The 15,713-nt window shown below is 43.2% G+C and overlaps 1 protein-coding gene across 3 annotated transcripts in view; it reads right to left on the bottom strand.

Moving 5' to 3' along the window:
* Positions 1-9,251: 9,251 nt before the first annotated feature.
* Positions 9,252-15,713, bottom strand: part of Usp32 (ubiquitin specific peptidase 32) — a 134,640-nt gene continuing 128,178 nt past the window's right edge. For all 3 annotated transcript variants that reach the window (XM_055619803.1, XM_055619801.1, XM_055619800.1), the window contains 4 exons: positions 14,854-15,142; positions 13,814-14,238; positions 12,101-12,193; positions 9,252-11,381 (listed from right to left, as the gene is read on the bottom strand). In XM_055619803.1, coding sequence (XP_055475778.1) covers positions 11,208-11,381; positions 12,101-12,193; positions 13,814-14,238; positions 14,854-15,142 — 981 coding nt within the window. In that variant the 3' untranslated portion in view covers positions 9,252-11,207. The remainder of the gene's footprint in view (positions 11,382-12,100; positions 12,194-13,813; positions 14,239-14,853; positions 15,143-15,713) is intronic.

Genomic DNA, 15,713 nt, shown 5'->3' on the forward strand with positions numbered 1-15,713 from the left:
AATAATAATAATAATAATAATAATAATAATAATAATAATAATAATAAATTCTATTTTGTGTGTGTGTGACTCATCAGCATGTATGAATACCATTCGAGTGGGTGCATGTGTTTGGGAGGCAGAGGCAGGCGGATCTCCGTGAGTTGGAGACCAGCCTGGTCTACAGAATGAGTTTCAGGACAGCCAGGGCTACATAATACTCTGTGGTGGTGGTGGAGGGCACGGAAACCAACCCCTGGAACAGGGGTTACAAATGGTTGTGTACCCTGTCCTGGGAACCAAATCCTGGTCCTCTGCAAGAGAAGCCAGGCTCTCGATATCTGAGCCATCTCTTTGGCCTCATCTATCTGCTTTGTACCCCGATACCTGTCAATTTAGACCAAGGGCCTACCATTCCTACCACCCTCAAGAAGGAAAGGGGAGGGTCAGGTATGGCAGCATGTGTCTTTAATCCCAGGACTTGAGAGACAGAAGCAGATGGATCGCTGTGCGGTTGAGGCAAGCCTGGTCTACAGAGTGAGACCCTCTCCTCCTCCTCCTCCTTTAGGACAAAGCTAAAGTTGGGCTCAGTAACCATGCAGAAGAGGCAGTGCTGGTATCCTTTCGGAACCGAGTGCAGGCAGCCAGCCGGGGAATCAGCCTGGTGTATACTGGCCTGCCATTATAGCCGGGTGGACATATGGTATTTGTATTAAAGCCAAGCTGCTGGAGAGCGAACATCTGGGGACAAGGGGTCCAACTCAATTGTTCTCCCTCCCTTCTCAGGAAAGGCCAGGAAGGAAAGGGCCCCAGATGTAAAAGCTATTGTTTTCTGTGGGTTAAGCATCACCAGGTAGCCTGGTTGGCAGGGGTTCAGTGAGAACACTTTGATAGGCACTCTGTCCCTCAAACCGTCTTTCCTATGCTGCCTCTGAGACTGCTGTAAATCTCTAAAGATACTATCAGGTGCTCTAGATTGCAGTTGGGAACAAGTGACCTTTACCCCAGCCAGAGTCCTTCCCATCTCCCCACCTACCCCCACTTTCTTCTATCTACCTCTGGAGGTCCCTGGGCCACCACAGGCAAGGAGCAAACCTAGGCCATCAGCGTTCCTCAGGAGCCACTGCCGTCTCCCTGCGTCTGAGGCTTTGTTGTCTTCCAGGAACTGAGGGAGGCTCTGCTATTAGGAGACCCACTTCCTCTCCCGGTGGCTCAATACTGCATTTGCACAAGCGTAGCTGATTGTAGAGGTCGTTCGTGTTCACAGTGTTGTCACTGTATTGTAAAGTAGTCAAAGTCGTGGTGACCTTATCAAAGAGGAAGCCACCAAGACTCTGGTTAGGTTGACCATTCTTCCAGTAGTGGGGTGGCAAAGCAGCAGCTGGGTCAGAGTCCATTCTGTTCCCTCGCCCAATCTTGGTTTGCATCTAACTCAGAAACATTCCACCAGTGGGACACCAACATCCTGGGCAGGTGATTTAACCTCACCCAGTTTCAAATTCATTCATACGAAGGGATGAAGTTCATCTCTCGCAGAGCTATCCATGTACAGAGTGTGGTTCATAGAGTACAGGCAAACAGAACTTCTGGGCCTGGGTATGTAGCTCAGTGGAGGGAGTGCTTGCCTAGCATGCAGGAGGCCCTAGGGTTGACCCTCAACCCTGCATAAGCCAGACATGGTGGTGCCTGCTTGTAGTCCCAGTACTCTGCAGGTGGAGGCAGAAAGATCAGGAGTTCAAGGCTATCCGTGACTACATAGCTAGTTTGAAGTCACCCTGGGGTACAGGTGACTTTATCTCAAAACAAACAAAAATAGATTTAAAAAAGACATTATTTGATGTCTAAGTGCCCTTCTAATCTTTTCCTCCCTGTCTTAGCTTGTTTTTTTGTTGTGATAAAAGGCTGAAAACCAACTTGGGGGGGGGGGGAAGAAAGGGCTTATTTCAGCTTATATAGTCCATCACCAAGGGAAGTCAGGGCAGGAACTCAAGCACAGACCTTAGAGGACTGTTGCTTGCTGGCTTGCTTTCCAGAGCTCATGTACTGCTTTGTTATAACCCAGGACCATCTGCCCAAGAGTTGGCACTACTCAAAGTGGGTGCAGACTAGGTCCTTCTACACCAACATTAGACTGGCTGCTTACCAGCCAGTCTGATTAAAGGCACCGTCTCAATTGAGTTATCCTTTTCCCCCATGATTCTAGCTAGTGTTAAGCTGACAAAAAAACTAACCAGCACACTTCTTCCCAGTTCGGGTCAAAACTACATTCAAAGGCCAGAGTAGGTACTCAATAAACATTTGATGATGGGTGAGTGATAAGCTCAGCCATGATCCTTTCCTTATCTCTTAAAACATGAGATGATGTTTATTTGCAGCTCCAAGCTACAGAGAGCTCTGCAAACAAGGAGTGGCCGCAGGGACTTTCTCCAGCTGGCCCAGTTAAAGGCCACAGGCCACAGGCTGCTTATTTACAGCTGCATCTTCATAATGAGGGATTTGTTGGCCTTAAGCAACAACATTGTGCATTTGCACAACGGTGGCTGGTTGCATTGTCACCTTTAGCCATGGTTTCACCCTGGTTGCCAGGTTTTCTTCCTCTCTCACCCACAACTAATTGAAGTAGAAAAATGGCCCCTGCAAAGCCCATGAGCCTTGGTTATCAGGTGTTTACCAGGGCTCATTTGAGAGCTTTGTGAGACTCTTGCTGGAGGCCACTGCAGCTCTGGAAGCTAGCTGCTTGGGCCGATGAAGGCCTGCACCATCGGTTTCTTGCACACTTAGGGGTGAAAGGTGCTTTAATGACATTTGATCCAGACTCCGGCAGTAGCTACTTCCCGCTTGTACATCGACCTGAGCAATTCCAACCTGATCTGCCTTAGCAGCCATGATGTGGAAGAAAAGTATCCAGTCCTGGCGCTGTTTCAAAAATAAAAGGTGGGAGACCTAAGACCTAGTGCAATGCTTGTTATTATTCACAAAGGGCCATGACATGCCGAGGGAAGTGAGAGGATGGAGAACATGGCCTGCTTCTCACAGCAACCCAGCACTGAACCTGGGGTTTCAGCAGCCTAGGAGGACCAGGGTACAATTCTACTGCATTCTATTGCTGATCTCCAATATGGAAGTCCCTCTCTCCTTGCCTAATTGGCAATGTTAGTGGACACAGTAGTTTAGCAAGAAACACTGCTTTGGAGATCTAATGATTGGCACTGAAAAGGCCATCACAGAAGTCCCACCAGCGAAGACCACACTTGGCTATGGTTCTTCCAGTTTTTCCTTCCCCTCATCTGCCTTTACTTACTCAAGAGTTCTTTGGAGCACTGCAAAGTGCTCCACTTTGGAGCCCGGTGTTCAGTGATGAGTTTTCCCCTTGGTCTTGAAGGAAGGAAGATGAAAAGCTCATTGTCAAGAGAAATTTCTAAGGCTGGAGGTATGGCTCAGTGGCAAGTGTGCTTGCACAGTGTGCAAAACCATGGGTTCCATCTCCAGTACAGGAGGGAGCAGGAAGAGATACAGGAAGAGGGACAGGGGGAGATAGAGGCAGAGACAGAGAGAAACAAAACTTATGATCAAGTGGCCTGACCTTATACAAGTCATATGTTAAGCACTTCTTAGCCATATCAAAATACTCAGCAGTGTAAATCACCTTCCTTTGAACTGGCCTTACCCTTAAAGGCCTTCAGATCATAGTTCTTACCGTCTACACTCTACACTTCATCTCGGCTCAAGCAGCCTACACTGCCCAAGGGATTGCCTCATTGTTGTCTGTCTGAGGTGATCTCTGTGATTCTGACGGTGTAATCCTGATCGTCCCTCACGGTACACTTGCTTCTTTTTTCCACTTACTTTCCTCCTAAGTACACTGTCAACAGCCCATTGTCTGATGTTCTGAGGCAATACTTCATTACAGCTGTTCATTACAAAACGACAGCACTTCATTACAGCTATCTTGTCTTGGTTAATTACTGTCACTCCTCTTTTCATATGTATGCACCTGTAGCATCTCTGTGATCTTTCTCCAGGTAGACCGGAAGAAATGACTCATTTCCTGGGGCAGTGGCCACTATAAATGACCAATCTGCAGACCGTAAGAAACTGGTTGCAAGATTTTCCCTCCTGGACAGTATATTAAAAGTCCAGATCAGGGCTGGAGAGATGGCTCAGAGGTTAAGAGCACTGACTGGCTGCTCTTCCAGAGGTCCTGAGTTCAATTCTCAGCCACCACATGGCTCTCAGCTCCACAACCATCTATAATGAGATCTGGTGCCCTCTTCTGGCCTGCAGGTGTACATGCAGACAGAACATTGTATATATATAACAAATAAATAAATCTTGGGCTGGAGAGCTGGCTCAGAGGACACTCGTTGTTCTCTCAAGGGTCCTGAGTTCAATTCCCAGCAACCACATGGTGGCTCATAACCATCTATAGTAAGATCTGGTGTGCAGGCAGAATGTTGTATAAATAATAAATAAATCTAAAAAAAAAAAAAAAAAAAAAAAGTCCAGATCATTGGACCGGCTTTGTAAGGCTGTGTGTAAAGAGGACATGAACACAGAAGGGAAGACCCGGGAGGATGGGGACTTGGGTCAGTGGTTTTAACAAGCTCTTAGCTGACTCTCATGATGCTGACACAATGGCAGGCTGTGTGCCTGCACAGGAACCACTGTGCCCGTCGAACCCAGCACAAAGCCCCATAAATTGGTCCTCACACGTTGTTTAACATGCACCTCTTAATTGGTGATAAACTTGACAAATACCACGATACCAGTGTTGTTTCCCTAAGTGGGTGAAGGATAATTTTTCATTCTACTCTGTTTATATACATGATTTATTCTTTTCAATAACTTTCAGAAATAAAGTGATACTTAAATAAGATTTTATTTACATGTATCTGCATAGCTGTGATGTAAGAAAAATAAAGTGGGAATAATAAACTGATGTCATCAAGGAGCTCCTAAACTTAATTAGAATATACTTAAAGTAGAATTCGGTAAAGAAGTACTCCAGGATGAGCCAGTATACCAACCATACTTGTTAGAAACTGTAGGAAGGGAAAACCTGCGTCTCTACCACGATTAAAGTCTAGGTTTGTTGAGAATGTGTTTCTGTAAGATTTGTTCACTAAGCTGGGGGTGGTGGCATACCCCTTTGATCCCAGCACTGGGGAGACAGAGGCTGGTGGAGATAATGGTAATGGCACCGATGGAAACTCTCATTCAAGCATTTAGACGGAGAGCTAATTTTATTTCCATGTATCTCTGTCCCTTTTCTCTTCTGAACTTGATATTTAATAGTATTTTTAGTTCTTCATAACCCATTAAGATACTTAAGTATGGCCTGCAGGTGTTGGCACACAGCTTTAATCCCAGCACTCAGTGGCCAGAGGCAGGCTGATCTCTGTATGAGGCCAGCCTGGCCTACAGAGCGAGCGAGTTCCAGGACAGCCAGAGCTCTGCAGAGAAACCGTCTCAAAAAACAAACAACAAACAAACAAACAAAAAGATAAACCACAAACATTTGCTAAGATTGCCACCAATTAGGCTCTCAGCTCCTAATAAAAGGAGACAACCTCTGGCTCACAGCAGGCCATCATTAAGTCTTGGCTCTTTCATCAGGAAGAGTACAATTCTGCCAGGTAGGCAGGATGCCCCCTCGGCCCTGGTTAACAGCTGACTGGCAAAGGAAGTCCTACTCCGTGTTACAACATTTTTAAATGTAAATCTCCTCACTTGCTCAAACAGCTGAACCTTGGAATTTCTGTCTCTGTGAAAAAGTGTACCTTTGAAGCTATGAAAACTGATAGAGATTTCTGTTTAGGGTTGGTTAGTTCCCTTTCATTTATCAGCAAGAACGAGCTGCATATTTCTGTTTTCTGAGACACAGTTTTTCTTTTTTAAAGATTTATTTATTATAATGTATATAATGTTCTGTCAGCATGTGTGCCTGCAGGCCAGAAGAGGGCACCGATCTCATGATAGATGGCTGTGAACCACCATGTGGTGGCTGGGAATTGAACTCAGGACTTCTGGAAGAGCAGTCAACGCTCTTAACCTCTGAGCCATCTCTCCAGCCACCAAGACCTAGTTTTTTCAGTATAGCCCTGTCTGTCCTGGAACTCACACTGTAGACTAGGCTGGTCTTAAACTCAGGAAATTGCCTGCCTCTGGGATTAAAAGCATGTGCCACCGCTCCTCACCCAGTCACACACTATTATTAGAGTTTTTCCTTTATTAATCTCTTAATCTCTAAGTGTGCAGAGTGATTTCTCACTGGGAAGGCATGTAATTCTGCAACAAGTGTATGTGCCGGTGTACATGCAGAGGCCAGCAGGCTGTGGGATCTCAGGGCTGGAATTACAGGTGCTATGGGGGTGCTGGGATCTGAACTCTGGTCTTAACTACTGAGCATCTCTCTAGCCCCTCAAGTTATATTCTCACAGGCACTTACCCAGAATACACAAGGAACTTAGTTTACAAGCATTCTAACAGCACAGCTAGCATATGATCTCTTCCCTAACTATATTAAAATTGATAACCTACACACCTTTAATCCTAGCATCCAGTAGGCAAAGGTAGATGGAGCTCTGAGTTGGAGGACAGTCTGGTCTACATAGCAAGTTCCAGGACATTCAGGGTTATGTAGAAAGACCCTATCTCACCCCCAGCTCTTCTACTCCCCTCCCCCCCCAAAAGTTGCTACCCTTTCTAATTACCAGAAGGCACAAACTAATAAAATGCCTTTTAGACTAGGGTCTTAAACTCCAGGGCTCAACCCCCCCTCCCATGTCAACTTTGTAAGTACTGGGACCAGAGCATGAGCCACTACACTGTTTTCAAAAAAGCTTTAGAGATAGAGTCTCATGTTGTAGTTCTGGCTGACCGGCGCTTACGTAGGCCAGACTTGCCTTGGCCTCCCAAGTGCTGCCAAGTATTTGGTTCTCAGCCCAGGCTGTCATAGAGCTTGCTCTATGTAGCCCAGATTGGCCTCAAACTTGTGATCCTCTTGCCTCTGTCTCCTGAGTGTGCTGGAATTACAGGCTAGGCACCACATCCGGCTTTTCATTTTCCATTTTCATTTCTAAATGGGATAGCTTGCATTAATATCTTGATTTCTGATTTTTTTTTTTAAGGACCCATGCTCTCCTACAACAACCAGATGTAGTTTTATATACACATACACACCCCAAGAATTTTAGGTTCCACTGCTTCTCACCTCACCCACAGCCAGACCTGGTCTTTGATTTCCAACCTGCTTTCTACAGGTCTGAATCTATGCCTCTTATCTCCTAGTTCACCTTCTACTGATCGGCAAATCTTTTAGTTGATTTGTCCTGAGCAGGTCTCTGACCACAGAGGAATGACCTTTTTTTACTTTACAATATGAACATTAAGGGACCTACATACATCATCAGGATAAACTGAGAGCCCTGTTCCCAAGCTGCACATCCTGGCTCATTCCAGGAAGCTTCTCAGCCTGTAAAGCAGTTGGGCAGGGGTGAGACTGGGAGTGGGTGGAGACTGGCCACCAAGCCCCCTTAGACAGACATGGTGGAAGGAAAAAACCAAGTCCTGCAATCTACACTCTGATCTCCCCACTTGCACATCCTGTCCCAACAATAAATTATGCAATAGTGTTTAAAAAATAGCCACACTATGACAAATCAACTACTTGCTGATTCAAGGAGGCTGCAAGGAGGAACCAAGGCTTGCTTCGCTCACTGGTCCTTTCAAGGCTTTTGAAACCAGGAATGCAGACTAGTACTTCAGAAGCGGTGCTGTTGTCAGGGCTTTCTGAGATATACTTTGTTTCCTTCTTAAACAAACTGGTAATGCTACTGATTCAACAGTTCATTGTTAGTTTGTTTAATGTGTATGGCTATTTCTGAAGAATGTGAGCTGAGAGTCATTAAATTTGCTTAGTCCCAGTATACTTAAAGCTTTTTTTCAAACAAACAAACAAACAAACAAACAAAGCAATAACCTCCCTGCAAACAGGACAGAATCTTTTGGGGAGAGATTGTTTTTCAAGCTTTATTTATTATGTATACAGTGTTCTTCCTGCATGCATACCTACACACCAGCAGAGGGCACCAGATCTCACTATAGATGGTTGTGTGGTGCTGGGAATTGAACTCATAGACCTCTGGAAGAGCAATCAGTGCTCTTAACCTCTGAGCCATCTCTCCAGCCCTAGGGACAGACTTTCACACTGAATACTTACCATGACATTTATGTAGTTCACTTCATGTAAACCTGCATATTAGATATTTGAATTTTATAGGTAAATAAAATTATAGTAGGAGCAAAATTACTACAGGGTAAATGACAGCCCTAGCTATTCATGTTCTTATAGTGCCAAAGGTGTCCTTGCAGAGCTCTCAGAAAGACAACAGGGGTGCTGGAGAGATGCCTCAGTGCTTAAGTATGCTTGCTGCTCTTGCAGAGGAATTACATGTTTCTCAGCACCCACAAGGGGTGGCTTACAACCCCTGTAAGTCCAGTTTCAGGGGACACAATGCCCCCTTCTGGACTCCATGTGCACTTGCACTCAAATATGCACATACCCATACACACATAATTAAAAATAAAACTGCACTTATACCTCTTTTAGAGGGACTGGGGCTTAGTTTCCAGCATCTGTCAGGGGCTCATAAACCCCAGCTCCAGGGAAGCCAACAGCCTTTTCTAGCTCCCTTGGACAACTACAAATCACAAACACATACACAAAGACAAAAAATTAAAAAAAAAAAATTTGGGGGGGGGGTCAAGAAAGAGTTTCTCTGTGTAGCCCTTGCTGTTCTGGAACTCACTCTGTAGAGCAGGATAGCCTTAAACTCACAGAGATCCACCTGCCTCTGACTATCTAGTGCCAGAAGAAAAGGTATGGGCCACCATGACTGTCAATAAAATAAATTAAAAAAAAAAAAAAAAAAAAAGCAACCAGGGACTTCCCTAGTTTCTTAGTTTAGAGCCCCAAACCCCTGTCCCCACAACTAGGGCCATTTCAAGGTATTATACAAATGAAAAGTGTTTTTATCTTATCTCCTAATCAGTATGAAAACTAATATACGGCCTCTCTCATGACTTTTCATTTTATAACAGCTTTCTACCCTGTGAATGTAAGCCATATTTAAGTAAAATTCACCTGGTCCCTGCAGGTGCCTCCTTCTATTCAACAGTGTCCACCTTCTCTAAAGTAGAAAATTCTCTGTGTAAATGAGATTGGCAGTATGCACATTGAAGAATTAAAACAGGATCACAGAAAGAAAGGCTGAAGAAACAGACTTTTGTGTTTACTTGTACAAGGAAAAACCACATGTGGACAGCTGCAGTATTTAATTTGTTTGGTAGTAGTTACAGATAAACAGGTACACACCATATACAATGACCAATACTTTTTATACAGTTCATTATTTCAGTACATCAACACTATCTTATTTACACTCTATGTACATTAATGTCTTCCTAAGGTCAGTGCATTGTCAACAAGTTTTATACAGAAATTTACAAGGTGAATGTAGTTAATAGTTAATTTAATAAATTTTCTGCTAGTTCTTGAATTTAAAAAATTAATTACAACCAATATAACAAACACAGATCAAACAACATTAGTATAGTGTGCTACCTGCTCAACTAAAACATTTGTAAGGAAATTACTGAAAATCTTCCGCTTTTCATGGGACTTGTCCAGGTAGGAATGGACAATTTCATATACTGAAAACCTTGAGTCTATGAAGTATGCGATTTATGTGACTTCATTCATCACTCCTTTAGGCCACTCCTTCCTTTTAAGTGCACCCACTCTTCTGGAAAGGCTACCAACCCAGGCAGTTGTTGAAGATAACTTTTCCAACTGTGTTGAGACGTAGGCTGTCACTGGCCTCCGCTCCTGAACACAAGCACTAACTGTGTTGGTATTTACTATCCATCGGGGAGGCAGGGTGAGGAGAGCTGACAGCAGATGAAGATCAACTTCCAGAGTCTTGATGAATTTTTTAAAGGACCAAAAATAAGATGAAGTTTTCCTTTGACTATATATTAAAACACAAGACAGGGAAAAATTTTGCCAGAAATAAATAACATTTATACTTTTTTCCAGTTTTGAATAATTAGAAAAAAAGTGAGTAGAGAAATATAATTTTTGATGACTAGTGCAAAAAAAAAAAAAAAAAAAAAAAAGAAAGAAAGAAAAAAGAAAAGCTGGTAAGGAAGAGACACGCAAACTAGAATTTGCTTCCTAAACCCAGCAGTTTCTTTAACAATGCTTATTAACTATTGATGTTGGATGTTGTTTTTAAATTTTACACTCTAATGGAGTTAGTTTATAGCCCTTAGAGCCATTAAAGTACAAGCACAACTGTCTGCATGTGTTCTTTCTTTTAAAGTGCAAAGCGAGAAACAAAGAGAAACCCACCACTGAGAGGAAGCACGCCTGGCTTGGCAGCTGCCTACCTTCCTGGAAGCTCTTGGCGCAGCACTCGCACGGGGACCATGGTGCAAACCCTGGAGTGGCTCACACCTAGCAGTGTGCCTCTACAGGAGGCCGTGGAAGCTAGACTTCACTGGACTGGGCAGAGCGCACACAGTCTGAGAGACCAACCACCACATGCTTCTGCCACCCATCAGTTTCAAACACAAACTCAACAAGAACAAGAAGCAAAAAAAGACAGGAAGATCAGGAAAATGGTTCAAAAAACTGTCCATACTGTAAGAATCATCCGCACCCCTGCATGATCTTGCTTTTCTCCATTTGTCAATACAACGGAATGAAACTTCAGGAAAAAGGAGGTAGCATATCATGTCATCCGTCCCCAGACAACATGACAATTTTTTTTTTTTTTGAACTTTGATTCCAAGGAAATCCTTAGTTTCCTGTTATGATTATTGGTAAACTCTATACTCACTACAAGTTTGTTCATTATCTGGACAAGCACAATTAAATTCTTAATTGGTCCCAAGAGATTGGTGCCAAACCCTCTTGTTTACAGGCTAATGCTAGGATCTGCCTGAAAGTTCTCTACCAGACAGCTTGCGAGAGCCTTCAAAACAAAATTATTACTATTCTTAAAGCTGACTGCTATTTTAATCAGAACTTTTATTTTGTGCTTCAGGTCACAGGATAAAATAACTACACTTAGCCTGCTTTTCAGTGATGATTCTGCCAAATGCCAGCTACAAGGAGTCACCTCCCTTAACCACCAGCACACCTAGCAGCCGGAGTGGTAGCTTTACTGTAATACACAGTACTTCTTGTAATCAGATTCAAAGTCTTCATCCATGCTGCTCGTGTCTGCCATCTTTTTGCCATCTATCTTTGGCAGAAACTGTGCACAGTCTGTCCCCTGTTGCTCATAGAAAAGAATGTAGGCAGAGTCGGTATCTATTTCATCAGGGTGAAGTTCCTAAAGGGACAAGAAAAGCCTTTAATAAAAAGCCACTGCTGTGTTGCCTCTTAATGCTTCACAGGAAGACCAACTGTCTCTAACTTAGTCTAGACTAACTCTGACTGCTTCAATCAACTATCTCACACCTGCCCTGAATAAGAGCCTCATTATTTTCCATCTTTGTTTTGGGGGAAATATTCTAATCATAGGCAAAGGAATGCTCTAAATCTCAACAATATAGTAATAAATAAATAAAAATAAATAAATACAGTAATAAACAAATATTTTATCTATATTTGGGGGGATTAGAGAGAGGTTTTTTTTTTTTGTGGACACGGTCTCATGTAGCCCAGACTGGCCTTAAACTCATTTAGATAGAGGACTATGACCTTAAACTCCTGATCCTCCTGCCTCCACCTCCATCAAAGGTGTAACATGTGCTGCCCTGGGTTTTACGTTCAGCATGGGTGGGTAGGGCATGGGGGAGACAGACAGAGGACCCAAGACTGAATTTCTCATTAACTAGCACCTTCTTTTTGTTCATTATTCATATTTTCTGCCTGTCCCCAGTTTGCCCATCACCTTTGCTTCCTTAACACTGAACAGCATAATGGTAGAGACCTTCAATACAAACACATAATTTCCTGCTCAGCAGCAGGGATATTATTTCAATATGTTGTTCCCCAAATTTGTTGACATTCTGTTTCTAACTTTAAATAAAGATTGCGAATATTTACCTTACAGCTGCTGTCATTGTAACAGTACCACTTGCAGTTTGGGTTTTTGGCGTAAGTGACATAATGGCCCCCACCCAGAATTCCTGAATGGCACTAAAGAGAGAAGAGAGTGATGATATGTTAGTAACTGACAGTACTGCAGCCAGGCATGGTGCTAAGATCTGAGCAAGAGAACACTGACCACTAGGTAGTAAGGAAAAAAATGTTTACAATCACCTAATTTTTAAAACAAAATCTAAATCCTATTTCACATTATTTGTGATTTTTTTTAAGACAGTGTCTTGCTATATAGTCCAGGTTGTCCTCAAACTTGAGATTGTCAAGTGCTAAAATCAGAGGCACATGTCACTAAGTCTGGCCTTCTAACAGTTATTTAGAAAGAAAAAACAAGGAGAGCAACAGAACCAAAAAGTCTGGGCACAAGGGTCTTTTCTTTTTTTTTTTTTAATTTTTATTAATTACACTTTATTCACTTTGTATCCCCCCCATAAACCTCTCCCTCCTCCCCTCCCAATCTTACCTTCCCTCCCCCTTCTCCACGCATGCCCCTCCCCAAGTCTGCTGATGGGGGAGGTCTTCCTCTCCTTCCTTCTGATCCTAGTGTATCAGATCTCATCAGGAGTGTCTGCATTGTTATCTTCTGTGGCCTGGTAAGGCTGCTCCCCCCTCAGGGGGAGGTGATCAAAGAGCAGGCCAATTAGTTCATATTAGAGGCAGCCCCTGCAGAGGTCTTTTCTGAGACCCCTTTTCTCCTACCAAGGACCATTCATGGAGATAATCTAGAATCCCAAAGATGTAGCCCAGGGCAGTTCACTGTCCAAGTGGGTTCCATAGTAATGGGAAAAGGGTCTGTCTCCGACAAGAACTGATTGGCCTGCTCTTTGATCACCTCCCCCTGAGAGGGGAAGCAGCCTTTCTAGGCCACGGAGGAAGACAATGCAGCCACTCCTGATGAGACCTGATATAGCCTACCAGAAGGATCAGAAGGAAGAGGAGGACATCCCTTATAAATGGACTTGGGGAGGGAAATGGGTGGAGAAGGGGGAAGGAGAGTGGGATTGGGAGGGGAGAGGGGAGGGAGCTGCACGGGGGATACAAAATGAATAAACTGTAATTAAAAATAAAAACTAAAATTAAAATAAAAAAAAATTTTCTTAAAAATACTTAATATAGGATTATTTGAACCTGAATCAAATTACACTAAATACATGGCCATCTTTTTCCCCTCCCCCAAAACACGGTCTCTCTGTGTAGCCCTGGCTGCCCTCAAACTCAGAGATTCACCTGTCTCTGCCTTCTATGTGCTAGGATTAAAGGTGTATGCCACCACTACTGGTTTACATGGTCACCTTCTAAGTCACACTGAGCTTGTAGTCTGTCCAGGAGGCCAAGCTTTCTTTGTTAAGTTTTTCTATCACCAAACTTAATGCTCAGCAAGTAAGCAAGTTCTAAAACAATGCTAGTTGATGAATGAATGAAGACAAGTAAACAAACCATTGAAAACTTTGACCTTTTTTGTTGTTGTTGATTTGAGACAGGGTCTCTCTGTGTAGCCTCGCTGTCTTGGAACTCACTCTGGAGACCAGGCTGACCTTGAACTCAGAGATCCACTTGTCTCTGCCTTCCAAGTGCTATTAAAGACATATGCTACCATGCCCAGATTACACTGTTTTTTTTTTTTTTTTTTTGAAATCTACAAAATACATCACTTACCGAAATTGCATATAGATTATAAATAGGTTTACTATGAGAATCTTCTCTTTGGTCATCAGTGCTGTCTTCTTCACTATGGTTTCCAAGCTGACCATTGCTATAGCCATTGCCACATGCCTCATGCTCATAAAGGAATCCATTGGCCAAAGGGATCTCATGATCCAGAGGAGTGACCAGCTCAGGCTGGCTGCCTCCTAACACATGTCCTTGGCTCAAGGTGTCAGCCAGTTCATAAATATGCCCAGCTCCATTTTCTTTGCTGGTGTCCAAATTCTCCTTACTATTGGACAATTTGTTTTTGCTGCCAATTTGAGGCAGACGGAGCCGTCCTTTGCTCCTCCCCAAAGTCCTTGGGCTGCTGGTAGGGCTGCTATTTTTGCTGGAGGGACAGCTGCCTCCACTTTTCCTTGATGAAGAAGGTGAACCTGTGAAAGGGAAAGATTTGTAAGTCCAAATGCCATAAGCTAAGTTTGATACCAAATGCTAACTCTGAAGATAGCTTCCTAAATGTATGTATAAAGTGTTGACTGTGTATTCATACACTTTTTTCTTGGCTGTCAATTTGATTATATCTGGAATTTACTAAAACCCAAGCAGACATCTGTAAGGGACTTAAAAAAAAAAAAAAAATTACCCATCCCCCACCCCCTCACTGAGATAGGATTTCTCTGTGTAGCTCTGGTTGTATTGGAACTCTGCAGACCAGGCTGGCCTCAAATGCAGAAATCTGCCTGTCTCTGCCTCCCAAGTGCTGGGATTAAAGGTGAGCGTCACCACGTGTGGAAATTTAAGCCCCATTTTAAGGCAGTAAGTGGGCAGGAGTTTAGTCTGGCTCTATGTTTAGAAGTGGGGCTTTTGTATGCTATTAACAGGCTATTATCTTGTGCTAAAAATAACAAAGCTGAAATACAGAGAGCTATAATTGCAGATAAGTTTCTTCACTTCATCAAAATACTGGTCCAGAACAGAAGACAGCTGGAACTACACAGCAAGACCATAATAAGCGGGTGGGGGAGACACACGAGCGCCCTTCCCCTTACCTTTTGGGCTACTGATGATATTTGCACTGAGTGAGGAGGGGCTCTTGCTCAGGAGCACATCCTCCTCCCCTGCTGAGGTCTGGGCATCTACTTTCTTCACATCTCCTGCTGAAATCCTTAGCTCAGAGGTGTCATCCCCTTGGGGTGAGAGAAGTTTATGCTGGCATAGAGCTGGATCTCTTGGTACTAAAAAAGCACTAGGGTCAAAACTTTCCCGAGGAAATTTAACAATTTTCTGTGATTTTATCCACCGTCCATTTACAAACTGAAATCGTTTAAGGTGAATAATCTGAAGAAGAAAAGGTAGGAACAATTGCATTCAAGGGTTTTGAAGAACAGGTAACATTTGTACACTGTTAACAATCTCAAACATATGTTTTAAATAAATGTTTTTATTCCTTGTTTTATGTGATATGCATATATGCAATTGGCAAGGTCATCAAACCTGAGATTAAAAAAAAATCTATGCATTTAACTGAATATTAGTCAGACCTTTTACTTAAAAAAATCCCTTCCCTCTCACCTACCAGGTCCTGGATCTGCCCCTGCCCATGTCTTCCTTTCCTTCAGTTTTCATTTCTGGAGCTAGTTAAATAAATGTTATTAATTTCATGTGTATTCATCCTTAAAAAGCTATAAAGATCATGGAAAGAAAAATCTACATTTCCTTTCACATTACCGTAGGATGATGACACGCCAGATTCTTATTAAAATGTCCTAGTACTGGGGCTGGAGAAATGCCTCAGAGGTTAAGAGCACTTATTGCTCTTGGAGAGGATGCAAGCTTGGCTCCCAGTGCCCACATGGCAGTTAACACCCATCTACAACCCATTTTCAGAGGATCCAATGCCCTCTTCTGG

This window comes from Psammomys obesus, unplaced genomic scaffold, assembly GCF_907164565.1.
Source record: "Psammomys obesus unplaced genomic scaffold, mPsaObe1.curated_primary_1811, whole genome shotgun sequence".
Taxonomy (NCBI): domain Eukaryota; kingdom Metazoa; phylum Chordata; class Mammalia; order Rodentia; family Muridae; genus Psammomys; species Psammomys obesus.